This window comes from Balaenoptera borealis, assembly GCF_965194805.1.
Source record: "Balaenoptera borealis genome assembly, chromosome: 2".
NCBI lineage: Eukaryota > Metazoa > Chordata > Mammalia > Artiodactyla > Balaenopteridae > Balaenoptera > Balaenoptera borealis.
Genome location: NC_138867.1, coordinates 185,353,385 through 185,380,826, shown reverse-complemented (window position 1 = coordinate 185,380,826; position 27,442 = coordinate 185,353,385). Strand labels below are relative to the sequence as shown.

The 27,442-nt window shown below is 50.6% G+C and overlaps 1 protein-coding gene, 2 long non-coding RNA genes and 1 pseudogene across 4 annotated transcripts; 2 read left to right on the top strand and 2 right to left on the bottom strand.

Annotated features, from left to right (window-relative positions):
- Positions 1-3,296: 3,296 nt before the first annotated feature.
- On the bottom strand, positions 3,297-11,360 carry LOC309623268. The gene is made up of 2 exons (XR_014241297.1): positions 5,606-11,360; positions 3,297-4,433 (listed from the first exon to the last, which is right to left on the bottom strand). It is a non-coding gene; the product is annotated as an uncharacterized lncRNA (long non-coding RNA).
- A 1,488-nt stretch (positions 11,361-12,848) lies between these two features.
- LOC309623266 (vomeronasal type-2 receptor 116-like) lies at positions 12,849-14,664 on the top strand (annotated as a pseudogene). The gene has a single exon. The product of its transcript is annotated as a vomeronasal type-2 receptor 116-like (transcript).
- A 1,308-nt stretch (positions 14,665-15,972) lies between these two features.
- PLPP2 (phospholipid phosphatase 2) lies at positions 15,973-24,431 on the bottom strand. Its single transcript, XM_082379986.1, is given in 8 exon segments — positions 15,973-16,381; positions 16,384-16,462; positions 16,723-16,899; positions 17,134-17,191; positions 20,752-21,026; positions 21,205-21,356; positions 21,641-21,796; positions 24,268-24,431. Coding segments are annotated over 8 exon segments (1,311 nt in total). The 5' UTR covers positions 24,320-24,431; the 3' UTR covers positions 15,973-16,019.
- LOC309623267 lies at positions 21,909-26,300 on the top strand. The gene is made up of 2 exons (XR_014241296.1): positions 21,909-23,844; positions 25,477-26,300. It is a non-coding gene; the product is annotated as an uncharacterized lncRNA (long non-coding RNA).
- Positions 26,301-27,442: the final 1,142 nt, after the last annotated feature.

The window sequence follows — 27,442 nt, the reverse complement described above, 5'->3', positions numbered from 1 at the left end:
GAGTGGGAAGTTACAGATGAACAAAGGCAGAAGGTTACATTCCCCATGTAATAATTGATAGATTCTATTTCCTCAGTTTTAAAAACTTCTGTGCATCAAACGGTACTATCCAGAAAGTGAAAACACAGACCACAGAATGGAAGAAAATATTTGCACATGAGACATATCTGTTCTTCAGAATGTATCAAGAACTTTTACAAATCATCAACAAAAAAACAAATAAGCCAATTTTTTAAATGGACAAAGGATTTGCATGGACCGTTCTGCAGAAAAGACATACAAATATCCAACAAGCAGATGGAAAGATTTCAAACATCAGTAGTCATAATGGAAATGCAAATTAATGCCATAATACAATACCGCTTCACATACACTAGAATGGTTATAAACAAGAGAACTAAAAATAATATGTTGGCAACGATGTAGAGAAATTGGAACCCTTAAACATAGCTTGTGGAAATGAAAAATGCTGCAGCTTTACGTGTACAATACTTTGGCATTTCCTTGAAAATATAAAAATACAATTACCATATAGTTCAAAACTCCACTCCTAGATATAGACCCCAAAGAATTAAAAACAAAAACTTGTACACGATTGTTCATAGCAGCATTGTTCACAACAACCAAAAGTTAGAGAGAATGAAAATGTCCACCAGAGCGTGAATGGATAAATAAAATGGAGTAGCTCCATAAACTACCATATTATTCTGCCATATAAAGGAATAAAGTAAAAGGGTGCAGCCACTGTGGAAAACAATATGGCAGTTCCTCAAAAACTTAAACATAGAGTAACGTATGACCCACCAATTCCACTTCAGAGCATATACTCAAAATATTTGAAAGCAGGAACAGATATCTGTACACCCATATTCATAACAACATTATTCACAATAGCCAAAAGGTGGAAGCAACCCAAGCGTCCATCAATGGATGAATGGATAAACAAAATGTGGTATATGTGCAAGGAAATATTATTCAGCCTTAAAAACTAAGGAAATTCTGACGTGCTACAATGTGGATGAAACCTAAAGTCACTATGCTAAGTGAAATAAGCCAGTCATGATGGACAAGTATATGATTCCACTTCTATGAGATACCTTGATGAGAGAAAGTCAGAAAGGGAGTGAATGTGGTTGCCAGGGGCTGCAGGAAGTCAGTGTTTAATGGATACACAGTTTCACTTGGGGAAAATGAAACACTCTTGGAGGTGGATGGTGAGGATATTTGTACAACAATGTAAATGTAGTTAACGCCACAGAATTGTATACTTAAAATGGTTTAAATGGTTAGGGTTAGGGTTGCGGTTAGTTATATATTTGTAATAACAACTAAAAACCGAATGAAGTATTCACACATGTTACAACGTGGAAGAACACTGAAAACACCCTAAGTGAAAGAAGCCATACTGGAAAGGCCACCCAGACTGGACTCATCGTGTGGACTTTAAATCCATCAAGGTTTTGAAAATGAGGGAAAGTCTTAGGAACAGTTCCAAAAAAGCAAACTGGATCAGAATGGAAAAAGACATTTTCATACAGTTGGGGCAGCTGGTGAAAGTTGAAGTGGGCCTGTGGAATGGATTATAGTGTGGAAGCCATGTGATTTCCTCATCTGGGGGTTATGTGCTGGTACACAGGGAGAGTGTTCCTGATTTGGGTCAAACACACTGCAGTATTTTGTGTAAAGTGGTAAGTGTGAGTATTTTTACCGTTATTGAAAGTTTTCTATACGTTTGAGATTACTGGAAAGTAAATTACTTTTCAAAGCAATCATGTTAATACGATGCCAGAAAATCTGAGAAACATCAAACTTTTTTATAGAGGCCAAGACTTACCCAGACCAAGTTCACCCAAAATGATGATGCGAATCGCCCTTGTAGGAGTCCATATGTTATTAAGAGGCACTATGGGAAGTTTATACTAGTGGCCACAATGTCTTGGGTGTTGTGGATGACCTGGGATACAGTGGAAACTGTGGGATTTTAGAATTACAATTTTCCACATCACTCCACCAAAAAATTGTCAGAATATAGCTGCAGAATACAAAATCAATGTACAAAACTCAGCTGCATTTCTATACACTAATAACACACCATCAGAAAGAGACATTAAGAAAACAATCCCATTTATAATTGCATCAAAAAGAACAAATTACCTAGGAATAAATTTAACCAAGGACACGAAAGACCTGTACTAGGAAAACTATAAGACATTGATTAAGAAATTGAAGAAGACACAAATGAATAGAAAAATATCCTGTGCTCATGGAATGGGAGAATTAATATTGTTAAAATGTCCATCATACTCATAGCGATCTACAGATACAAGGCAATCCCTATCAAAACATGAAAGGTATTTTTCACAGGAATAGAACAAACAATCCTAACATTTGTGTGGAACAACAAAGGACCCCGAACAGCCAAAGCAACCCTGAGAAAGGAGAGCAGGCTGGAAGAATCACGCTCCCTGACTTCAAACTATATCAGGGAGCTACAGCAACTAAAACAGCATGGAATTGGCAGAAGAGCAGACACGTGGACTAGAGGCATAGAGCCCAGATATAAACCCACACACATGTGGTCGATTAATTCATGACGAAGGAGTCAAGACACACAGCAGGGAAAGGACGGACCCCCTCAATAGAGGGCGCTGGGAAAACTGGACGCCGTCTGAGCCGCACACAAAACCAACGAAAAACCCACAATGCTCCAATCAAGCCCTTCTTCTGCTGGGTCCTCAGCATTGGCCCCCAGCAGTCAGCCATGCACAGGAAGCTTCTCCCCACTTCTCCCGCCATGGTGCCTCCTCCCCAGCAGGTCCTGAGGACACACAGCTCCCGTTCTCTGTGCAGGGAGCCAAGGCCACAGATAGAACGCGCATGCGCTACGGGGTCACAGAGACGGGCTCCGCACCCCCGGGGAGCCGCTGGGGACATGCAGGCCACACCATCCCACAGTTCAGTGGGGACTGTGCTCCCTGCTGGAGGTCCTGGTGAATCCACTAAGATTTGGAGATAAAAATATGAAACCTAGCCAAATAGCCCATGACTTCTCCACAATTAGTTATGGAACAATTAATTGGAAACTGCATAGAATGAAATGAATGTAGACACAAACTTTACAACTCACACCAAAATTCACCCAACATTGGCCATAGACAAAGTTATAATGCAAAACTATAAAAATTCTAGAAGAAAATCTACATAACCTTGGTTTTGAAACCACGCACCTCTGATTGGGACTTGAACCCATGTGCCGGGACTCGGACCCAGCCAAAAGCCAGTTTGGGGACTGGAGCCCACAGTCTTTTAATTAGAATCACTCACCTGGTGTCTGGACTTGCTGAGGCTCAGGTTCTTTGTGTCTCCAATTCAGCAAGAGGTAAAATGATAGGCAAGAAGTAGATTTATAGGATACTTGTGAGGGATGCAAGCGGGCAAGAGAGGGGGCTCTGCCCCAAGGATTAAGTGGGCTACATTTTTATAACCAAAGGGAAGTGGGGAGGGGGAAAAGACCGCCTTCATCATTCTTCGAGTTGAGGTCAGGCTTACATCACTGCACCTCTTTAGCATCAGGCAGGACACCTGTCCTTGGTCCTAAGGGTCATCACCTGGCTGAACCAGCAGAATGCAGGCCTCATTTGTTCCTTTCACTTAATGACCTAGGGCATCTCTCGTGGTTTTATTTATTTATAGTTAAGCAAGCCTGCTTCGTTCCCCGACGTTCAGATAGCTTTCTTGAGCGGTCATTAACTCACAGTGTTCTCCCAAAGTTCCCTAGGTTTCCCTCTCTATCTATAATCCCCTACGGGGACTTCTACAACTACCTGTGTAACTATCCTACTCTATCCCTATCAGTTTTGGTAATGAATTTTAACACAAAAATCCCAAAAGTCTACCCACAAAAGAAAAAAAAAATTATAATGTGGACTTTAGAAAATTAAAAATCGTTACTCTGTGAAAGACCTTATTCAGAAAACCAAAAGACAAGCCACAGAGAGAAAAAAGTATTCACAAAACACATATCTGATAAAAGTACTCAAATTATACCGAGAACTCCAAAACAATACCATTTAAAATGGGTAAAGATCTGAACAGACACCTGGTCAAATAACATACAGACAATAAATAAGCATACAAACATATACTTAGTATCATATACCATTGGAGAATTACAAATTAAAACAAGATAGCACTGCACACTTATTAGAACTGGTAAATGCCAAAAAAGTGACAAAACTGATCGCTGGAGGGTGAGGAAAAATAGGAACTCTCCCTCTTTGCTGATGGAACGCATGTACAGCTGCTTCAAAAAACAGTTTGGCAGTTTTTTCCCAAAACTAAACAAGTCTCACCTCAGGATCCAACAATTGCTCTTCCACCATTTAGACAACTGTTTTGATAAACTACGTCTGCAGCACCTCCATTCATAATAGCTAAAAACATAAAGAAATCAGTATGCCCTTCAGTGGATGAAAGCATAAGCAAATTGGGGTACATCCATGTCACGGGAACTGAACATGCCACCCCAAAATATGTCTCTTTGGCATAAGGATTATTTGGGGCTGACGGTGTTTTTTTGGTTTTTTGGGTTTTTTTTTAAAAGGGACACATAGGGACTTCCCTGGTGGTCCAGCGGTTAAGACTCCCCCTTCCAATGCAGGAGGTGCGGGTTCGATCCCTGGTCAGGGAGCTAAGATCCCACATGCCTTGCGGCCAAAAAACCAAAACATAAAACAGAAGCAATATTGTAACAAATTCAATAAAGACTTTAAAAATGGTCCACATCCAAAAAATCTTTAAAAAAAAAAAAAAGGACACATAAAAATCTCTGAAACCCAAGTCAAGATGGCCCTTTTGTGAAGGAAATTTACATTTCTAAGGGAAATCTTCATTTGAAAGGTTATCTCCCTCCCCATACTAGAATAGAAGGGTGACAAAACCTCAAGAAATTCTACTCAGTAGAAAAGGTCTGGATTAAATCTGCACGGCAACCACACCCCTGTTTTCTTTCCATTTAGAAGACGGTATTTCAAGTGACTTGGGCCATTTCAGGGAGTTACTCAGTTTTCCTGGGTATTTCTCATGCATACAAGAGGTACACATGTTATTAAACTTCTGTTTTTTTCCTGGTAATCTTTTATTATGGGGGGAGGGGGGGGTCTCAACCAAGAACCTACAATGATAGAGGGAAAAATTCTTTTTCCTCTCATACACATGCAATGGAATACTATTCAGAAATATAAAGGAATGAACCATCAGCCCATGCAAAAAACAGGATGAATCTTACATGAATTATACGAAGTGAAATAATCCAGCCAGAAGAGGCTACACATTGTATGACCCCCATTCATATGAAAATGTGGAAAAGGCAAAACAGAGACGGTAAACAGATTCTGGGGTGGGGTGGGGTGAAGTGTTCCATTTGATACTTAAGTGATGGATAACTGACACTATGCATTTGTCTAAACCCATGGATTTATACAGTCCAATAAGTAAATCATAATCTATTAAAATTTAGTTATTTAGGTTATAGGAGTGTCACACGATGGAATGCAGAATGTAACAAAGAATCTAACGAATCTAGAAATGTATGAAAAAAACTCACTGTTGTTGGTGGGGCAAAAGGTGCTGACCTCAGTAACTTTGGAAATGAACAGACTCTGTAGACTAAAGGCAAAATGAACCACACATAAACAGTGGACTCTATTTTATAAAGGTCTTTCCCATGGGGTAGTAGCTACCCATACTGAAACCAGTATATCTGTAACCTGGAAGAGAACAAGCAATGAATTAAATAAATGACAGACAGTGGGAGGCAGTTTTCTCACCGTCTGAGGGGAAAGTTACAGATAATTAAGGGGAGGTTACAACATCCATGTGATAAAAGATCATGTTGGAGACATCAGTATAAACTCATCTTTAATATGGATAAAGACAATTCCACACAGAAATCTTCATAATTAGATGAATATACTGTCAGCGAGGGGGAATTTCCCTCTTGAGTTCTTACGGCTGAACCGATAATAAAATTGACACAAGACAGATTAACAGGAGGAAAAAACAAATTTTTATCCCTGCACACAGAGGTCTCATAGAAATGGGACCTAAGTAGTAGTCAGAGCAGGCAGCTTTTATACTTTTTAGGCAAAGAAACAATAAATTTGTGAGGAACTGACAGGACAAAGAAACTGAGGTTTGACGTGCTCAATTAGTGAAGAATCTAAACAGAGTCTGGGCTTCGGGAGTAAATTAAAGCAGTAGGGGCTTCCCTGGTGGCGCAGTGGTTAAGAATCTGCCTGCCAATGCAGGGGACACGGGTTTGAGCCCTGGTCCGGGAAGATCTCACATGCCATGGAGCAACTAAGCCCGTGAGCCACAACTACTGAGCCTGCGCTCTAGAACCCGCGAGCCACAACTACCAAGCCTACGGGCTGCAACTACTAAAGCCCACACGCTCTAGGGCCTGTGTGCTGCAACTACTGAGCCCGCATGCTTAGAGCCCATGCAACAAGAAGCCACAGCAACGAGAAGCCAGCGCACTGCAATGAAGACCCAACGCAGCCAAAAATAATAATAATAAAATAAAACCCACTTGGTGGTGGTGTATGATCGTTTTAAAAAAAAAAAAAAAAAAAAAAGAAGTAATGAGGTTTGTTCATCTAGGCTCCTGGCCCTGAATTCCTTGTCTCTAGCAATAGCGGTGTCCTTTTACCTCCAGATGCGCCTTTCACACAGATTTATTTCCTGCTTTCAGGGAGACAGAGAGAAGGGTCAAAGTGTTCCTCTTGCTTCAGCCTGTTTCTTAAGTAACTTTAATTTAAAATGATCACTATGTCGTTGTGGCATATTTTGGAGCCGCCCGCCCTGAGCGCCAACAACTCACACAGGTTGGAATGCGTGCATAAATTTCCCTGCATTGTCAGCTGAGCACATTTAGCTCCCACATGTTTTAATATCATTCTCTGGTAAAAGGAACCAGGGCTCTTTGAAGAAATGGCTGATACTAGGACTGAGACAGTAAATATATCAGCCAGGATAACCCTGAAGTATAAATAAGAAAGTACCAAGAAAAAAAACCACCGACGGAATTATGTCAAGGGAAACAGGATCAATGGAAAGAGCTCTCAGTAGCCAAAGCAGGAATGAATGAAACAACCAAATACTGTAGTGCTGGATTACAACCAAAAAGCCTAAAATATCTATCCAGGTGTCCATACTGGTAAAAATAAATGATCGCATAGATTTTTTGATTTTTTTAAATAAATGAGGTTGAATAGAAATCTCCTATGCAGGGGGATCCCAAACAATTGATAAGACATTCAACCATGCATCAAGGAAGTCAAGCCAACTCCCCTTTCCCGAAGTGTGGGGTCTGCACGGTGACCCACCTCCGTCAAGGTCATTGACACAAGGCGTCAGGAAACTGTCAAAGCCAAGAGGAGCCCAAAGAGACATAACAAATAAATGTCATGTGATACCCTGGATGGGATCCTAGCACAGAAAAGGTAGAAGGGAACCCAAATAAAATATGAACATTTTAGTTTAAAATAACGTATGAATATCGGTTCACTAATTGTAACAGTTCTGTAGAAAACTAGAAAAAGAGGAGAAATTGAAAGTCAAATATGAGAAACCTATTGCATCAAATTGGAAAACTAGTGGAAATGGGTGATTTCCTAGTAAAAATACACATTAACTAAATTGACCCAAAAATAAAGAAAATACAAACAGACCAGTTAACCACCCGGGGACCTCTTCCCTCTGCTGGTTCTTTGCTCATTGTTCAGGGGTTTTCCTCTCCTGGGAAAAGGAAGGAACAGGGACAGAGATGTTCGGCAGCTCCCCTAAGACCAGACCCCAACCAGTGTCTTCAACTCTTCCAGCCACGCCACACCCAGTGAGGACATCTGAAGGACTCTCAGGGATTATAGATTCTCAAGTGTCAGGACTTTTTTGATTGCAAGTGACTGGACACACTTACTGAAGTAAAATAAATTAATATCTTTAAATGATAGAAGTAAACTAATAATTGCAAGAGGCAAGTTGAAGAACGGCTTTGGACCTGGCAGACCCAGGGGCTCACCCTTTCGCAGTGTGACCCGGTCCCTCTCCAGCCCTACCCTACTAAGTGCTCTGGGGTGGCCCATTCACAGGCAGTCTCTCTCACTGCTTCCGTGGCCTCCAGGATGAAGCCATTCAATGTCCATTCTACTGCGAAGGGTTTCTCCGTCCCTAGGGCTCCATGAAAAGTCACAGCTTTAAATGCCTTTGGCCTGGCTTGGGTCACATTCTCATCCTTGAGCTCATCAGAGCACCCACAGGATGGAACATGGCATTGGCCAGACTTGGATCATACACCTATCTTCACAGTGGGTGAAATGTAGGGTCAGCCCTCTGGAACTGTTTACACTGGAAGCAGGTGAGAGGTAGTTCCCAAAGGAAAGCTGAGGTGCTGGACTTGGACATGAGGACAGATGCTGGCTCAGCGAAAGCAGCAGATCCCACATCACTGACAGCCCACTGCACAGCTGTGGGATCGGAATCCCAGTGAAAGAAGGGGTTGACTTAGGGTCAGGGGCTGCAGCCGCCCACCCAGTGCTCTTGCTGTTCTCCCAGGATGGCAAGCTCTTCCACTTGCTGAAAAGGCAAGGTAGGTACTGGTTGTAAACTCAGGGCTCCTGCCTTGGGCATTGGATCCCTGCATCTCAGAGACTGGCCCAGAACAGCCCATGTGCCTTCGACCGAATGCTAGGATGGCAAGGAAACTCTTGCTCAGTGAAGCAGAGGGAAGCTCAAGGATTATTCCATACCATGGAATCCACAGTTGGCTGGCTTTCTTGAGACCACAGGGGGCTGGACCGTGGACGCACATGGCTCTCCAAGAACACAAGGCCTTAGTGTGAAACTGTCCACTGGGAGGCCCAGTTGCTCCCATATCTTTGATTCTCAATGAATATGAATGTCAAACTTTGTTACAACCAGAAGGCCAAAGGACTGCAGTGCCACCATCTGGCTGTTGTGGCCAGGGCCACACTCAACGTTTAGAGGGCCATTACCTAACTGGCTGTGAGGAAGGAGGCCCTTTTCCCAACCGTAGGGATATGGGGAATTAGAAAATCCCAAGGGGCTCTCTAGGCTGCCTAGGTAGCTGGTCAATCGCTCAGCAGCAGGGTCAGCTCAGTAATCGGCCACGGGGGCTTGACGGGGCCCAGACTGACCTGAGCTGGAGAACCACAGATGTCTGCCTGGATGGTCGGAAGCCAAGGGCTGTTCTGAGACCTGTTTCTGCTGCCCACTCAGATGGGACAAAGGATTCATCAAGTCCCAGGAGGGCCACATCAGCCATCAAGAAGGCAGCACCTGGGGGCTGGCAGGTCGCTGCACCCAGTCCTGCATAAATCTATACACGTCTCCTAAGTACCCTCATGTGTCAGGGCTGTGCCGAACCTGGGGACTGCCCAGATAGAGTGGGGCCAGCATCACCTTCCCCGCCTGACTTCTGAGGCCCTTCACAATCCTTGACTGAGGTTAGGTGGGATTGAAACAGTCAGTGACCAGTGTGGACATTTCATTCTTCCACTGTCAGAGTCCAGGACTAGGCAGGGCAGACAACCAATTGTCCAGCTCAACTCCTGACTCATGTGTAAGACTTGAGGGTCTCTTTGAGGCCCCTGGTACCATGCAGGCCCTTATCAGGCTAGGGCCTCATGACCAGGTGAGTCCTATCCAGCCTGGAGGCCTCAGAGAGATGGGAAAGAAGAGGGGGAAGTGGGCCAGTGAGGCTTAAACCTAACCCCAACTTTTAACTTCAAGCCCTAAACCCTAACAACCCTAACCCTGGAACCCTAGACCTTAGACTCTAAACTTTGACCTCTAACTCTAACCCTGACCCTTAACCCCTGACTCCAATCCCAACCCTAAACCCTAACATCCTTAAAGCCTAACCCCTAACATTTATATCCTAACTCTAGCCCTAACATACAAAAAACTTTTACAACTGAACCAAACACAAACACCCCAATTTTTAAATGAACAAAGCACTTGAATAGACAATTGTCCAAAGAAGGTTTACAGATGACAAGTCGCCTGAAAAGATTCAACATTCATCACTATTAATTAGTGTATAGATACAACAACTGATTTTTGAGTTGTATTCTGCAACTTTGCTGAATGCATTTATTTCTAGCAGGTTTTTGGTTTTGGTCTTTAGGGTTTTCTATAGATAAGATCATGTCATCTGCAAACAGGGACAGTTTTCTATTTCTTTGCATCTCACAAGTTTTAGTATGCTCTGCTTCCATTTTTGTTTGTCTCAAGATATTTTTAAATTTCACTTTTTATTTCTTCTTTGACCCACTGATTGTTCAAAGTGTGTTATTTAATTTTCACCTATTTGTGAATTTTCCAGTTTTCCTTCTACCATTGATTTCTAGTTCTATTCCATTGTGGTTAGAAAAGATACTTGGTATATATATCAATATTCTTAAAGAGTTGTGACCTAACATGTGATCTATACTTGAGAATGTGCCATATGTGCTTGAGAAGAATGTACATCCTGCTGTTGTTGGGCTGAAAGTTCCACATATGTCTGTTAGGTCCATTTGGTCTGTGGTGTTATTCAAGTCCACTGATTTTTATTTATTTATTTATTTTTTGCTTGTTGTTGGTTCTGTTAGATCTACCCACTATTGAAAGTGGATAGCAAAGTCTCCACTATAATTGTATGGCTGTCTATTTTTCCCCTCAGTTTAGTTTATGCAGAAAATTCCAATTAATTGATATGGAGCTACCTCCCCACTCCTTAATTATGACCTTGACCTTAATCTCATCCTGAACCTAACCTCTGACCCTGACCTTAACTCTAACTTGGAACCTTAACCCTAACTGAATTTTCTTAGTTTTAATTCTCTAAACAAGAATATCTCAAAAGAATTCCTCCAATGACAGAAATATCCTTTTTCCTCTCCTCAGCCTACTGTGACTGGTAAACTGGATTTTTATTTTGTTAATTTAAATTAATTTGAATTTAAAAAGCCATTAAGTGGGGCTTCCCTAGTGGCGCAGTGGTTGAGAATCTGCCTGCCAATGCAGGGGACACGGGTTCGAGCCCTGGTCTGGGAAGATCCCACGTGCCGCGGAGCAACTGGGCCCGTGAGCCACAATTACTGAGCCTGCGCGTCTGGAGCCTGTGCTCCGCAACAAGAGAGGCCGCAACAGTGAGAGGCCTGTGCACCGCAATGAAGAGTGGTCCCCGCTTGCCACAACTAGAGAAAGCCCTCGCACAGAAATGAAGACCCAACACAGTCATAAAAATAAATAATAAATAAATAAATTAATTAAAAAAAAAAAAAAAGTCATTAAGTGTCATTAGTGGCTTCCATATTTGGACAAAGCACCACATGGTGCCCTGTGATTAGCCTAATAGATAATCACCGCATGTGTGGATGACTTTGGATCCCTAATGCTCTTCCTTTAGTGCAGGTGGATATTCAGAAACTATATTTACATTCTGGCCTTTGGACTTGACACTGAGGAGATCAACAGGAACACCAATCACCCACCTAACACACCCTTAGGATATCACGTATACATTTCCTACAAAAGAGACCAAAGGACCCTGGAGAGCTCCCTGGCATGGCTGTCAGGAGCGGGCCAGACCAACCTGTATTTCACCTGTGAGAAACAGAACAAAGCCACCGCTGTCACTGCAGGAACCACATCGGCTTTTTCCTGCTCAGGGAGACACTGCTGGACCTCTACAAATTCCCACAGATGGAGATGAAGGCACGGTGGGGCAGAGCTGAATATACGTCCTTTCCAGCAACAAAATATGGCAGTAAAACAAATTAGGAGAGAATGTCCTCGTACATCGTTCAAGGTGGAAAACCGTAATGCACAGAACTGGAGTGGCATGTTCTTTACTTGACTCGGCAATGACAAGTGAGAGAATGAAGACTTCACAGACTAAAGTCAACCGCAGGAGGTCCTAGAAATAGGTTCTGAGTAATTTTTCCAGGTAGCCCTTCCAGTGACGTTGAAAATAAAATATGGGGAATTCCCTGGTGGTCCAGTGGTTAGGACTCGGCGCTTTCACTGCCAGGGCCCGGGTTCAGTCGCTGGTCAGGGAACTAACATCCTGCAAGCCGTGCGGTGTGGCCAGAAAAAGAAAGAAAGAAAAGAAAAGAAAAGAAAACATGGTACAGAGAAACTCTTGCGGCTGCACTTACTGAAAGTAACGTTGTTTAATATCCAGATCACTTTCCGTGGCAGGTGAAAAGGGATATTATTCAAGTGAGTATCACAGAAGTATTCTCTCTTGATTGCCTCCTTGGAGAAGAAAATGACCATGCTTTTCTCCTTCCCATTCAGGTCACTGAAGGTCCCTGTGGCCTTCTGCTGACTGTCAAGGGTCGGTCACCAGGTCTCAGTCACGTGGCCTCCAGGAGGGCTCCTCTGGCCTCAGGCGTGGTGTTGCTGCTGCCGCCCCATGGCTGGACCTGGGCGGGGCTGTTGGTCTGTGATGATGTGAGAGGTGAGCATTGTCTCTGGAGGCCAAGGAAAGACAGGCACAGGGGAGATCTGGGCACCCTTGCAGGGCGGGTGCCTGTTGTCAAGTGATTCCAGCCTTTTTCCAATTGGAAATTGTTACTTAGGACCCTAGATTCACCCAGAAATGTAGTTATCAATTGTATAAACTGGGCTACTTGGATCCCAAAAAATCACACTGATAAAAATGAGGCCAACAGAAAAATTCTGGAGCATGTTTACATCAGATACGGGAAGTCAGCAGGCCGACAGGAGACCTAGGAGCTGTCCAGCTGCTGAAAATATGCTAAAAGAGGCTTAAGAAAAAGCACAGGTTTTAAAAACTGCAGTAGAACAGCACCCACCCCCACCATAAGAGGTGCTTGATGGCTGACGGTACTGGCGGGGCTAGACTAGCAGGCTTGAGGCTGCTAAGCCTCCAGGAAGAATCCCCAAACCACACAGCCCCAGGGGGTGATCCTCTACAAAGTCCCTACCAATGGCCTGTTCGTGGTCGGTCAGACAGACATGAACGTCATGACCTCCACTGCGGCTGGGAACCCTTGAGCAGAAACCGCTGCAGTAACCAACATTACAAAGTTTTTCAATTAGGATTTTCTGTTGTTACAACTTAAGCAGGGATTTGTTTGGTGAATGAGGAATGAATACATTATTTTTCAACTTAGGAAGATTTACTTAGGCAGAGCTTTCCTGTTTTGAACTACTGTAAAAGTTTTCAAAATACAGTAAAGAGAGCGGCACAATGGATTCCTATACACAAACAGGCAGACTTCATAATTACTAAATTCTGCCACATTTTCATCGCATGTTTGTACTGTGAAATATTGTCAGTCACAGCCCTTACAGAACTTCACCTGTGAGAAAGCAAGCATGACTTCCTACAAAACCACAGCACTGTGCTGCACAGAAATTCCTGCATGTGGTTCAATACTCAGTCAGGAGGGGTTCTCAAAACCCGATCAACATCAGAAGGTAGACGGAATGTTGAGCGTCGAGGACACGCCATGAGAAATGATATTTACCCGGCTAAGAACCTAGGAGTTTCCCACGAGAATCAACTAAAGAAACACCACCCCCACCCCCCTCCACGTAAAGAGGAAAAGAGAAAAGACTATTTTTGCCATAGAACCATAAGGACCGTAAACCTCAAATTACGCATGGGAGTTGCCTTGCAGCGCTGCTTGGGTGTATCAATATGTCCTAACTTCCAACGTGACCACACACTGACGCTTGGATTTGTAAGAATTACTGAACCTGAAACACTGCATCTCTGCCCTTCTTGTCAGATGCCCAGTGCGTGCAGCGTCCTATACTCAAACAGTAAGAGAGAACGCAGCCCCCCGGCAAAGGCTGTGACCTGTCCAGCCTCTGAGGACCCTTTGGGGGCGGCTCTCTGCTCCGCTGCTCTCACAGCTGTGGTCCTCGGGGTCTTCGTTAAGCCCGAGACTCGCCCACGGTCAAGGCCAGGAACGAGACTCTCAGCTGCGTCCTCCTCATCTCCCTGTGCCCAGGCTTCCTGCGCTGCTCACCCCTCATCGGCCGTCCCAGCACGGCCACCTGCGCCCTCCAGCAACCACATCTGGCACGGTGTTTACTGGGCTGTTTCCACTGTTTGGGCCAAAACCATCTGTGTGGTCTTGACTTTCAGGATCACTGCTCCTGGGAGGAAAGTTGGTTGGTGTCAGGGGCACCCGACTTCACCTTTCTCATCCACTCCCCAATCCACCCGACGCTCTGTGGAATCTTCCTGGGAACCTCTCCTCTCTTCACTGACACAGACACGCACTCCAAGCCTAGATGTGTCCTCCTCGCCTGCAACCGGGGCTTGGTCCCTGTCTTCTACTGTGTCCTGGGATACCTGGGCTCCTTGCCCTGGGGAGCTTCAACAGGGCTTTCCTGGCCCGGAACCTGCCCAGTACCTTCAAGGAAGCCAAGCTCCTGACCTTCAGCGTCCTGCTGACCTGCAGTGTGTGGGCCACCTCCCTCCCCGTCTACCACAGGCTGAGGGCAAGGCCATGGTGGCCGTGAACATCTTCATCTTCTCCATCTTGGCCTCCAGTGAAGGCTGCTAGGCTGCATCTTTGCCCCCAATCACTGCTAAGACCAGACGGGAACACCCTGAAACGGATACGGAATAAGACAGGTTCTGGGTGCAGGTAAAACAAAAACAGACCCTTAAAACTAAATCACCCATTTTGCCCAGATATTTGACGAAAGATTAAACTTCCTACTTACACTCTGGTTGAGCGGGTAAGCTCTGTGTGTTCTGCAAGTTTCAGGGACCCCGGCCCATCACTGATCAGGTCCAGAAGCTTCAGTCACCTTGGACACCTTCCTGGCACGTGGAGTCTATACCTCATCGTCTGTTCCACCTCTTGACCCCCTGCTCCAGCCTGGGCCCCAGCTTCCTTCTACTTCCCGTTCTCTATTTTTCCCAATTACAAAAGTCTTCCCCACACTAAGGTTTTGAACCTATTTTCCCTCTTTAAGGTTTGTTTATGGCCTGATCTATGCCGCTTGCCTGACATTCAATTTTGTGGATGGTGAGTGAGGGGTTCCCATTCCAGGGCAGAAGTCATGGGGGCCCGTTTCTGAAGCCCCATGTGCACAGGGGTCCATGTGACCAGAGGGAAGGGGTCAGGACTGGGGGAGTTTCAGCTTCACTGAGTCCTCCAGGGACACAGGGAGTGGACAGATGCAGGCGGGCACTACTGAGACGGGACGATCCGAGGGCAGAGGTCCCGGTCATTTGAGGGGAGGGACTCTGAGGCCTGGGCCGGGGCTGGGGTGGTACATCCCCAAGCAGAAAGGGGACAAGGAGCCCGCTCCAGGCCCAAACCCCATGTGTGATCTTTCAAACTCAACGACAGCCACCGCAAGGCTCCACCTGGCAGAGCCCACTGGAGCTGCCCTCGCCGCGGACCTGAGCACAGCCCTGCACACGTCAGTCTCTGGGGGCGCGGCAGAGGACCCAGGCTCCTGTGGCCACGCTTTTACCCACATCTGAACTGCTGCCCAAGCCCTTCCACTTGGGGGCCTGCACAGGGGCCCCCGGCAGAGGCCTCCTTACTGGGAGGAGGGAAGAGCTGGAAGTACACCTCTCCACTCGACCTGGACTCAGGTCTCTGCTAGTCTCCCCGGCCCCAGGGGCCAAACAGCGGCAGGTGTCTTTTGTTCAGGGCTCTCTCTGCAGGGTGACACCCCGACTGCTTGTGCAGGTCCGCCTGACCCCCAACCTGAGTGCCACAGGAGAGTGGAACGGGCATTCGGCCTTTCTCCTGCACCCCTCCTGCCCACGTGACCAGAGCAGCAACGCACGCATGGCTGGTTCGCTCAGCTGAGCCCCCAGCCGGAGAGGGTCTCCCCCTCTGCTGTAGGAAGAGAGTCCTCAGAACAGCCATAAGGAAGAGGTGCTGATAACATCTGTCAAGCAAACGCCCTATTTTACTAAAAATCCACGTAGACGTCACATTTCACAAAAACGGCATCCACTGGGATCTCTCGGTCCCTTCCCATACCCAACAAAAGACAGGGGTTCTGAGGAAGAGTCCCCCTCCACACGCTAGGGCTGCCCCAGGTACCCCCAGACCCCTGGCCCAGTGCATGGAGGTGGGGTTAGTGGAACCCACGCCAGGATCCAGCCTGGGGCCTGTGCAGGGCCTTAACCGCCATCCTGGGTTAGGGACCTGCCAGGACCATGGACACGCTCGCTGCCCACAGCCCGAGCCCCAGCTGGACGCGGCTGCGGCCCCAGGAGGAGGAGACCTGAGGGTCTCCGGAGGAGGGGACCCGCAGTGGCTGCAGCCAGCCTCGCCCAGGGCCAGTGTCAGTGATGGCTGGACTTCCGCTCCAGCTCCTCCTCCTCCAGGCAGTGCCGCGGGGGCCGGGCTTTGAAGAAGTCGGAGACGTAGCGGACCTAGCAGAGGAGAGGAGAGGAGGGCAGGAGCTGACTGGGCGGGGATAGGACAGGATGGGGCGGCACAGGGCAGGGAAGGGCAGTGGAGCCCAGGAGCTGAGGGGCACGGTGGCGGGGGCAGTGAGGACGGCAGAGGTGGGATCTTAGGGGAAAGATGGGAGGAGAGGGCTAGGGTCCTGGAGAGGCATAGAGAGGGCAGGAGGGCCCCAGGGTGGGGGGGGTCTCTGGTCAGGGCAGGGGGTCGGGGCCCGGGAGCTCACAGTGAGGCCAGCCACCAGCGCCCCCTGCAGGAGGCCAACGAGAACATCACTCCAGTGGTGTTTGTGGTCAGACACACGGGTGTAGCCCACGTAAAGGGCAAAGGCCACCAGGAAAAACTGCACGGTGGGCCGCAGCAGCCGTGCCCACTTCCAGCACAGCCGGGCCTGCACGTAGAGCTGGGGGCCAAGAGCAGCCGTCAGCATGGGAGCCTGCCAACCCACCCCCGCCGGACGCACAGACGGTGACACTGAGGCCAAGAGCCTGGAACCTGTAGGCCCAGGGCCTCCAGTTTTTATCAACAAACCAGAAGCCCATCCACCACCACCTCCACCCACCCCGCTTTACTGAGGCCCAGGGAAGGGCCTTGGCCTCGGCTCCACAACAAGCACGTCACAGAGAAACAAACTCACCACCAAGAACATCATGCAGTACATTCCAAAGGAGGCGTGTCCAGAGTAGAAGGATAATCTGAGAAAGGAGAGCGCGGCAGGTTTCGGGAGGGCCCACACTCAGCACCTCTGCCGTCAAACACCCCCGGCCCCGGTCCCATCCTGCCATGCCTTCCAGAGTCTGGGAAGATTTCACGTAGAAACACGGCCACTGTTGGACACCATCAGTTCTTCCCTTTCCATTTCTGTGACAATGCGATAGGGTCTCGCGGTCTTTAAGGCCTCACCACAAAGATGCTGCAGGCCCTGAACACAGAACCGAGGGCAGACAACTGTGTCCAGCCAGCAGTTTCACTTTCACCGTGTTTCTTTTCAAGACTATTTTCCACCTGTGGTCACTGATACAAGGCTCACATTTTCTTTTTATATAATTTCAAGTTTTAACAAAGGACATCAAGGGACAAGAGAAAAGATGGCAGATTAAGAGACTCCAAAGGTCCATCTCCCCCACCCCATAAAAGCAACTAAAAAACTGACAACAACGGTAAGAATCAGATTGGTGGTGGCCGCGGAGGGAGAACAGAGCTCACTTACAAAGAACTGAGATTGTCCGGTCCTGTCTGATGGCTCCCTGGATCACTGGTCGTAAATATTTACAGCAAATGTAATGGTCACCACTGCCTGGGGCAACAGATAGCAGTTGCAGCAAACAGACTAACCAAAAAGCTTGGGAGGAAAGGCCAGGGAATGAGAAGCTCTGGAGAATAAGGGCTGGGATTCCAGAGGCCAGGGCTGGGCCTCAGGGCTCAGGAAAGACCTGAGAAGGCCCTAAGCTCTCACCTCTGGCTGACCAAGCAAGAAGTAAAGGTTAAGGCAGAGTTGTCAACTGACATGCCCCAACATAGCACACAAAGCCCGTCTGTAAAATGGAAGTTTTTTTCCCCCGGTTCCAGGTATTTAAGGACATATCTGTCCAATCGCTAGCTGATCTCTCAGCTAACAGCAGAACTTCACGGCCACTCAGACTCTACAAAATTAGTTCACAACACTCACTAAGCAAACAACCAACAACTACAACAAACAGCAGAAACAAGCCCTGGGGAGAGTAGAATCTGATTTCCAGAGTTGCTAAATTATAACATTTAAAATGCCCAGTTTTCAACAACAACAACAAAATTATACGGCATGCATGAAAAAATGCGGGAAATAGCCGGGGGAAAAAAATCTATTACTAGAAGCTGTCCCTGAGGAAGCCCAGATGTTAGACTCACTAGATAAAGACCTTTAATCTGCCATTTAAAATACGTTCAGAGAGCTAAAGGAACTGTGAGAATGATGTCTCACCTAATAGAGAACACCAAAAAGAAACAGAAGTTATAAAAAGGAAACAAATAGAAATTGTGGAGTTCAAAACTATAGTATCTGAAATAAATCACCAGGCAGAAAAAATCTGAGCAGGCAGAAGCGTGTGTGAACATGGAGATAGGTCAATCGAGACTTTTGGTCTAAGGAACAAAAAAAAAAGAATGAAGAAAAATGAATGAACCGCAGAGTCTTGTGGGACACCATCAAATGTACCAACATATATACAAATAAGAGTCTCAAAAGGAGAAGAGAGAAAGCAGCAGAAAGAATCGTTGAAGAATATTTTCATCAAATGAAAAACATCAATCTACACATCCAAAAAGCTCAATGAACTTCAAAGAGGATAAACTCGAAGAGAGCCACAAAGAGACACAGTATAATCAGGCTACCAAAAGACAGTCAAGGAGAAAATCTTGAAAGCAGCAAGAGAAGGGATTCATTGTGTACGAGGAATCTTCAGTAAGATTAGTAGCTAATTTCTTATCAGAAACTATGGAGGCCAGAAGGATGACATATTCAAAGTACTGAAAGGATAAAAACCCCTGTGAATCATGAATTCTACATCTGGCAAAATGATCCTATAAAAATAAAGGAGAAATTTAGACATTCCCAGACCAACAAGAACCAAGAAAATTCATAGCTCATACACCTACAAGCTCTACAAGAAATACTAAAGGGAGTCTTTCATGGAGGAATGAAGGATACTAGACAGTAACTCAAATCCACAAAAAAACCGTAAAAGTCACCAGTAAAAGTAATTACAAAACATAAACAGCAGTGTTAATGTATTTTGGTTTATAGTCCTGCTTTTCCCTACATGATTAAAAAAAGAAAAAACTGCACATAACTAGACTTACTGGATCATTCCACAATAAATACAAACATCTCATTATTATGTTGTACACCTGAAACTAACATAATGTTATATGGCAAATATAGCTCAATTTTTTAAAAACAGCATAAAACAGTAATTATAAATCTATGTTGATGAGCACACAATGCATAAAGATATAATTTGTGACAATAACCTCATAAGGGGTGGGGGTGGAACTACATAGCTGCAAATATTTTGCAGAGTAAATACCTATTAACAGAAAAGGCAGTAATGGAGAAATTGAAATACAAACGAAAAAGATACAATATACAGAAAACAAATAACAAGACAAAGAACATTATATAGTGAGAAAAGGATCAATCCATCAAGAAGGTATATTGGGGCTTCCCTGGTGGCGCAGTGGTTGAGAGTCTGCCTGCCAATGCAGGGGACACGGGTTCGAGCCCTGGTCTGGGAAGATCCCACATGCCGCGGAGCGGCTGGTCCCGTGGGCCACAATTGCTGAGCCTGCGCGTCTGGAGCCTGTGCTCCGTAGCAGGAGAGGCCGCGATAGCGAGAGGCCCGCGCACCGCGATGAAGAGTGGACCCTGCTTGCCACAACTAGAGAAAGCCCTAGCACAGAAACGAAGACCCAACACAGCCATAAATAAATTAATTAATAATTGAAAAAAAATGTTTAAAAAAAAAGAAGGTATATCGATAACAGTTACAAAGATATAAGCACCTAACAACAGAGCCCAAAACACATGAGGCAAAAACTGACAGAAGCTACGACGTGGGTGAACTTGGAAACACTGCAGAATCCAGACCCAAAAGGCCACAGTGTGTGATTCCGCTGATGTGAAACATCCAGAACAGGCAAATCCACAGAGACAGAGAGTGGGTTAGTGGTTGTCAGGGGCTGGGGAGGGGGCGATAGCTCATGGACATGGACTTTTTTTGTGTGATGAGAATATTCTGGAATAAGATAGCAGGGATGGATGCACAACACGGGGAATGTACTAAAAACCAACAAATTGTACCCATTAAGATGGTTAAATTGGTGAATTGTATGCTTTGTGAATTTTTATCTAATTTTTAAAGAAGGAAAATAAGGACATCAATTAAATGAAAAGTTTCCCAGTAGAGACGGTGAGAGGACAGAGCAGAAGCGTGAGGGTGGGGCCTGAAATTGAGGGGAGGTGGGTCACTCCTGACCCCTCCTGCTCTGCTCCAGGGCCCGACGCCCCCGGCGCCACCTCACCCCCCTGCCTGCAGGACACAGGCCCACGGGCACCTGCAGGCCTTGCTCCTGCCTGTTCTCTGCCCAGCGTGGAGCCTCTGCACCTTCTATAGCTGACAACCCGTCCCTCGATATCCAGCTCCCGAGGGCCCTTCTCCAGCCCGCACTCTCCTCCCCGGGTGGGGTGTCTGAAGCCCGGGCCCCCCGCAGTGCCCACCTGGACTCGGTGACGTCAGCAGGGCTACCCCTGCACACCTCCACCTGCACGTACACGGAGCAGTTGACGCGGCTCCAGTCCGGGTCACACACGGCCAGGAAGTTGGGCCGCAGCCGGCCGGCCATGTACTTGGCCAGGTCTGTCAGCGACTGGCTCACTGCACCCCCGAACAGGAACGTCCCCAGCACCTTGTAGAGGGCGGCCAGGTAGTTGTTGAAGTCGGAGCGGGAGTGGAGGCGGTCTGTGTACACCAGGTAGGCCTCCCCGGCCGACACCTGCGGGGAACAGCCAGGGACTTCAGGGCCGCTGAAAGGGGTCAGGGTGCGTGGCCTCCCTATGGTCACTGGGGAGCTGGGAACTCCAAGGGGGCCCTCTTCCCCACAGACACCACCCCGGGCAGGACTCGACCTGCTAACGCCCCAGCCCCCGCCCTCCACGCCCCTCCTGCCTTACAAGGATGACGGTGGCGGTGATGATGACCCCGGCCATGAGCCCATGGGTGATGGTGTCTGGACGGTAGGGGTACCGGATGGAGTCATCTCCGCAGTAGAATCCTCGCTTGTACGGGGTGTTCACGAGCATCAGGATGGCGGAAGGCAGAAAGGCTGGGGTTGGGGAGAGGAAGCCGGTAGCCACGAGGTTCTCTGAGCCCCAGGGCCACACAGACGGGCCTGCGCCGGCACCGAGCGCTTGGACGCCTGCCTCGGCCTCCCTCCGGGTCTCCTCACCTCCGAGCCCACCCGAGAGCCAGGAGAAGCTTTTGTCACAGCAAATGGGAGGTCACTGCCCCATTAAACCCCCTTGTGATTCCCCGTCGTCATCAGATAAACACCAACGTCCTGCCCAGGCCCAGTGTCCACCCCCTCAAGGTCGCCCACCCCCTCCCCACCTCGCTTCCCTCCAGCCTCCTCTCTGCCCTTTGCACGAAGCCGGCAGGCAGGGCCTCTGCTCACGTCCTCCTCGCGGCCCAGAACATCTCTAACTCCTTTCCGTGCTTCTGGGAGCCCTCTCACAGCAGGAAACTTCCATTCTTCATGGTTCTTGCCTGTGTGCAACTGTGCAATCACCGTGTGATACTCGAATGATTTCCCCGGCTACACACAGCGCTCTGTGAGCACCTGGGGTTGGGGGCGGAGGGGGGGGCGCGGGGGGCGCACCTGTCGTGTTCAAGGCTGAGTCCCTGGAGCCTGCTGGGGCCTGGCCGAGTCCAGTGTTTAACAGGCCGGCCAGAGAGATCAGGAACACACCTCATCCACACATTGTCCCTGAACCGGCCACACGGTGACCCGACAGGCCCGGCCCAGGCCCCGGGAGCTCAGTCCAAAGGTACTTTCAGGAGCCACAAGTCATGACCGGGCCCTGCCTGGCACGGCCGCAGCCCCGGAGTCCAGAGGCCCCGCCAGCCAAGGGTGACCAAGGGCGGCTGGGGCACAGGGCTCCCTGCTCCCCAGGGTGGGTGCACAGAGACAAACCCAGGCAGGGTGCCCTTTGGCCTTGGCAGGGCAGGTGACACGTGGAAAAGGGTGTGGCTCTGCTGGGGCCTGACGACCGGAGCAGGGGGAGGGCAGGGCCAACTCCTCCTTCCAAAGGCCAAATTCAAGAGCCTCCGGGACCACCGTGTGATGGTGCTGATATAGGGAAAGACTCGGTGAAGAACACAGAGATCTGCCTCATGGAGCTGAGAGCAGCTGGGAATAAAAATAATAGGCACACGATGACCGGAATCAGGGAGGTGGCTGCAGCCTTCAGTAGGGTGTCGGGGAGGCCACACAGGGAAGGTGCCTTAAAGGAAGAAGTACAGGGGAGACCTGGGGAAGAACATCCCCCAGAGGGGTGGCCAGTGCCAAGGCCAGAGATGGGCCTGAGCCTGGAGAGCAGAGTGCTGGAGAGAGGGGCTCTGCGGGGGGGCAGGGGTCTCAGGAGGGTTGCAGCAGAGGGAGGGAGCATGTTTCCAAAAGACCTCTCTGGCCAGGGTGGAGGCCTAAGAGGAGAGGCTGAGAAACCCCATGGCCTGAGCAGGGCAGGGGCTCCCATGGGGGCCCGGGCATCAAGTCAGCCCCCCACCTCCTGTCCCCAAGCCCCAGCCCTCCCCCTTGGAGATTCGGGCACCCCCGATCAGAACTGGAGCTGGGCTCTCCCGGGATTCAGGGCGCAGAGCTCAGAGCACAGGAATGGAGTCTCCCTGTGCCTGGGCCGCGCCAGCTCAGATGTCCCCACAGCAGACACCAACAGAGCCTCCCTGCCCTGGTGTCAAGCCCTGGTGTTTTCCCCAGGGCCCTTGTCACCATCTAAGACTGAACTGTTCGTGTCCTGAAGCTTCTAGACTGGGAGCTGGCTCTGCCCGGGCCCCCAGCACCTGGCACATGGCAGCTGCACCCAACCTAATCTAAGCTCCAACCCCTCTCCCCCGCTGCTGTGTGACCTCCAGCGGGCACCTGAACATCTCTGGGTGGAAACTGGGGAGCATAACAGCACTCCCTCATAGGCTGATTGGAGAAAAAGGTTTAATTATTTGCATGCTGCTTAGTGCCTGGCATACAAGTCAGTGCCACACAAATGTTTAAATAAATAAGTGCTCAGGAAACGATGCCCAGGGTTGGCAGACACCACCTGGGGACCTCCAGTTGCCACCTGGCGCATCCCAAAAGGGGTCTCTTCTAGGACATGGGAGGAGAGCCTGGCCTCTGCCAGCAGTCAGGGCAGACCCCCCGGTCCCCAGCGGAGGAGCAGGAGCCAGACTGGGGGTAGGGCAGTTTAGGCTGGAGGGGCCCCTCCCTGCGCCGAGGGTAGAATTCCGGGCCCATTGTCCGCACAGCCCCGGAGCAAACACACAGCCTTTGTTTCCGGGACCCTGGAGGAGGGGCGGGGAGGGGGCCTCTGCCCCCAGCTTGGCCCGCAAACCCGCCCGACAGGTTTGGCCCGCGCCACGCCGAGGCCCCCAGTTCCACAACAGCCTGCGGCCCAGTCCTTCTCCCGGCTCTCCTGGGCCCGAGCGAGGAGGGCGACGGGGCGCGGGTTCGAATCCCACCACTGCCCGTGCGCCCCCAGCCAGGGCTCCGCCCTCCCAGAGCCCACTGGACCAGCCGACCCAAGGTGTGGGGTGGAGGGCCTCCCGGGGCGACCCGCGGCCGCGCCCCCCGCCCGGCCCGCCCGAGCCCAGCCGACGCCCGCGTGAATCACCGCCCCGGGCAGGGCGGGAGGGGGAGGCATGAGCGGCCCCCGGCAGCGACTTCCTGCTGCCGCGGGCGGGGGACACCGACCCCCTCCGACCGGGGATGCGCGGGGGAAACTGAAGCCTGGGAGGGCGCGCGCGGGCGCCGGGGCACGCGGGGCGGGGGCGCGTTGCTCGATCCGCGGCCCGAGGGTCCTCCCCCGGCTGCCCCCACCTCCAGGGGGCCTCCGAGAGGTAGCGCCGCTGCAGCCCCCAGCCCGTCCTACAAAACTTTGCGGGGACCGGGGATGGGCCCGCCTCGGAAAGGGTCCTCCCACACACACCCGGGTCCCCGCGGCTCTTACCGGCCAGCACGCACAGCACGTCGAGCAGCACGAAGACCCACCTCCGCTCCATGCCGCCCGCGACCCCCGGCGCCCGTCCCAGCGCGTCCCGTCGCGTCCCAGCCGGGCCGCGGGATCACATGGCCGGGGAGCCTGGCCCAACCCGGGAGGGGCGGGCAGGACAGGGGAGCGGAGGGCGGGGCGGAGCCTCCGAGGGGAGGGGGCGGACTCTGCCCCCGCCCCGCCCGATGCGCGAGGGGAGGAGGGGCGTGGGGAGAGCGCGGGGGTGGCAGGGGAACAGTGTCGGTACGAGACCCGTGGCAGGAGGGGCTGCGGGTCTCCGAGCTGCGGGGGGGAAGGGGGGGTCGTCGGCGCCCAGCACTCCCCCCGCCCCCCGCCGGGAGGCTGAGGCTCAGGGACAGCCAGTCCGGGGTCACCCCGGAGCGTCCGCGTCTGGCCGCACGCCCCGGTCACCCACGGATTGGGTCGGCTGAGTCGGGGGTCGGGAGAAGAAACGGACAAACGAAGGAATGAGTGAGGGGTGAACGGACAGGCCAGCAGGAAGGGGTGTGGAGGAGGACGGAGCTCGGGCTCCCGCAGGCTGCGCCTCGGTTTCCTCTTTGGGGCACTGAGCTCCTGTGTGCCTGTCTGAACACGTCTGAATCAGGAAGTGCCTACAAATAGATGGGGGGTGTCACGGCTTAACTGCAGGGTTTTTTTTCTTTCCTCCTGATGCTTAAAATCCTGGCAGCCCTTCCATCCCTGGCATTGGAAAGAAAGTTCCTCAACGCCCACCCTGTTTGTGCCAGGCCCTGCTCCTGGGTGGCACACCTCCTACCCCCTTTTACAGGGAGCAAATCGTGCGGGCGGTAGGAACGTGCCCGCACGCTAGGAAGGGTAGGGTTAGGGTCTGTGCCCTGCACGCCCACCTGGTCCCGAGGCAGCCCTGAGCTGGGAGGCGAAGGAGGTCCACACACCCACACGGGATCCTTGGGGCTGGAACCAAATGAGAGGCCTTGGGGAGTGTCACCACCTCCTGGAGAGCCCTGCCTGGACCTGGCGAGACACAAGGGAGGTTCTGCCACTCTCTCAAGGTCACACAGTGGCAAGAGGCAGGGCTGGGGTTTGAACCCAAGCAGCCTGGCCCCAGCCCCACCCCCAAACCACGTTCACCGGCCCACCCCCTCCAACAATCTTAAAACAGAAAGATGTTTCCCGGCTTTATTTTAGAGATGAAGGAAGCCGCTTCCAGAGAGGGGCATCCCCCGGCCCAAGGTCAAGCAGCTGAGACGTGAACTCAGAGTCCCCGACCCTGCTTCCTGGGAGGATGAACAGACGCCTGCACCGTGGGGGGAGTGGGGGTTGGGAGAGAGCCAAGGTGTGGGGTGGGGGGCGCCAATGCACAGCTGATCTGTGGCTCCTCCACCATTGGCCAGACGGTGGGGTTGAGGGGGGTGTCTCTGGGCCGAGGCCCCTGAACCCCGGAACAACTTTCCCTAAGCAGGCCATCAGACACCGCCCCCCCCCCCCAACACACACTCAAAATAAGTCAGCCCACCCCCAGGACATAACAAGGTTCTGCATGGAAGCTGCTGGAGCTGGATTTTCCGCCCGCGGCGTGGCGGAGACAGTGCGGAAAGCACATCCCAGCAACCCTCCTTTCCAGCCGCACACCCTGAGGAGTTGGGAAGGCACATCCTAAAAATGCAGCTTCCTCCCTCACCCCCAGACTTTCTCCAAGGCTTCCAGAAGAATCAGATTACCTGCCCGGAGGATTTTTCTCTGTCTGAGCAGGGGTGGGGCTGTCGCCAGGGAGCAGTTTCGGGCTCAGGGGGATCCAGCAGCCCTGGACTCCTGCCAGCGTGGCCCCGCACCGGGAAGGCTCCGGCTCTGTCCACTGGCTCCTCCTGCTGTAATCACAGGGAGGGGTGGGCCCTGTCATTCATTCATCCGTTCATTCATTCACGCAACGGAATTATACGTGTGAAGGTACCTGGCATACAAGTTACATGAATGTTAGCCGGCGTCATTATCGTGGCACTTCTTTCACTTTAGCCTTGTGGCAATCGGGTGACTACTCCTCTCTGTGTAGTCGTGACACTTTCAGTTTAGGTAGGGAAGGTGCAACATGATACTGGCATCAATGAAATGTGAGGTTCTTTATTAAGCACCTACTGCGTGCCGGGCGGGGCCAGCCAAAGAGGAGTGTGGTGGGGCCCGACCTGGGTGGAGACCGTGGGGTTGAACACGGGAGGCTCCCGCGGGCAGAGACTGGGTGGGATGGAGCATGGCCTGTTCCTGACGAGCTGGGAGACCAAGTGGCTGAAGGGAGAGCATGCGGCTGGAGCAGATGTGGCCACCCTCCCCTCCCTGCTGACCTGTCTCACCCTGCCCTTAAAATACCTGGGCGGGCTCAAGATCAAAATGTGGTGAGGGCAGCAAGGATTATGATCAGGGTTAAAATTCCGGCTAGCTGGGGAATCCCCCTGGGACCAGCAAGGCCCGCCCCGGGGCGGGGGGGGGGGGGGGGGGGGCCGGGCTCTGTGGCATGATGTAACCGAGCCCCTAGTTGGGGCCCGAGCCTCACCTGTGTCTCCTGGAGACTGGGCCTCCCATTGTGCCTGGCGGTCACCGCTGCCTCACCCCACCTGAGGGGCCCAGGCTTGTCTCAAGGAAGAGGTGCTGGGCGTGGGCAGAAAGGTGCTGGCACACAGTAGGTGCCAACTGAGTGCAGCCTGCAGCCCCGCCTCTCTCTGCACATCTCACGGGGCTCAGGCCACCCTGGAGTCAGCTCCTTGACACGGGCCTCACTCCCTGCCGAGGGTCCTGGAGCCCAGGCTGTGCCGCAGGTGGCTGTGCCGCAGGTGGCTGTGCCGGGTGCGTCCAGGCAGGGAAGGCTAAGCGGGCAGTCGGCGCCTCAGTCTCTCCATCTGCACGATGGGCACAGGCCAGCACCCGCCCTGGGGTCATAGTGAAGTGCTTAACCAGTGGCCTGCCCCGCTAGGAACCACTAGACAGAATGGTGGAGGTGGGCACCTAAGGTGGGCTTCCGTCAGAACCCAGCGTCAATCCACCCAGAATCCCAGAACCGCGTTGCTCCCAGGACTCCGCCACCCCTCAAGGGCGCACTACCTTCCAGTCGGGGACAGGGTGACCTTCCCAGTTTAGCACTGAGTTCCCATCCGGGAGCCCCAGT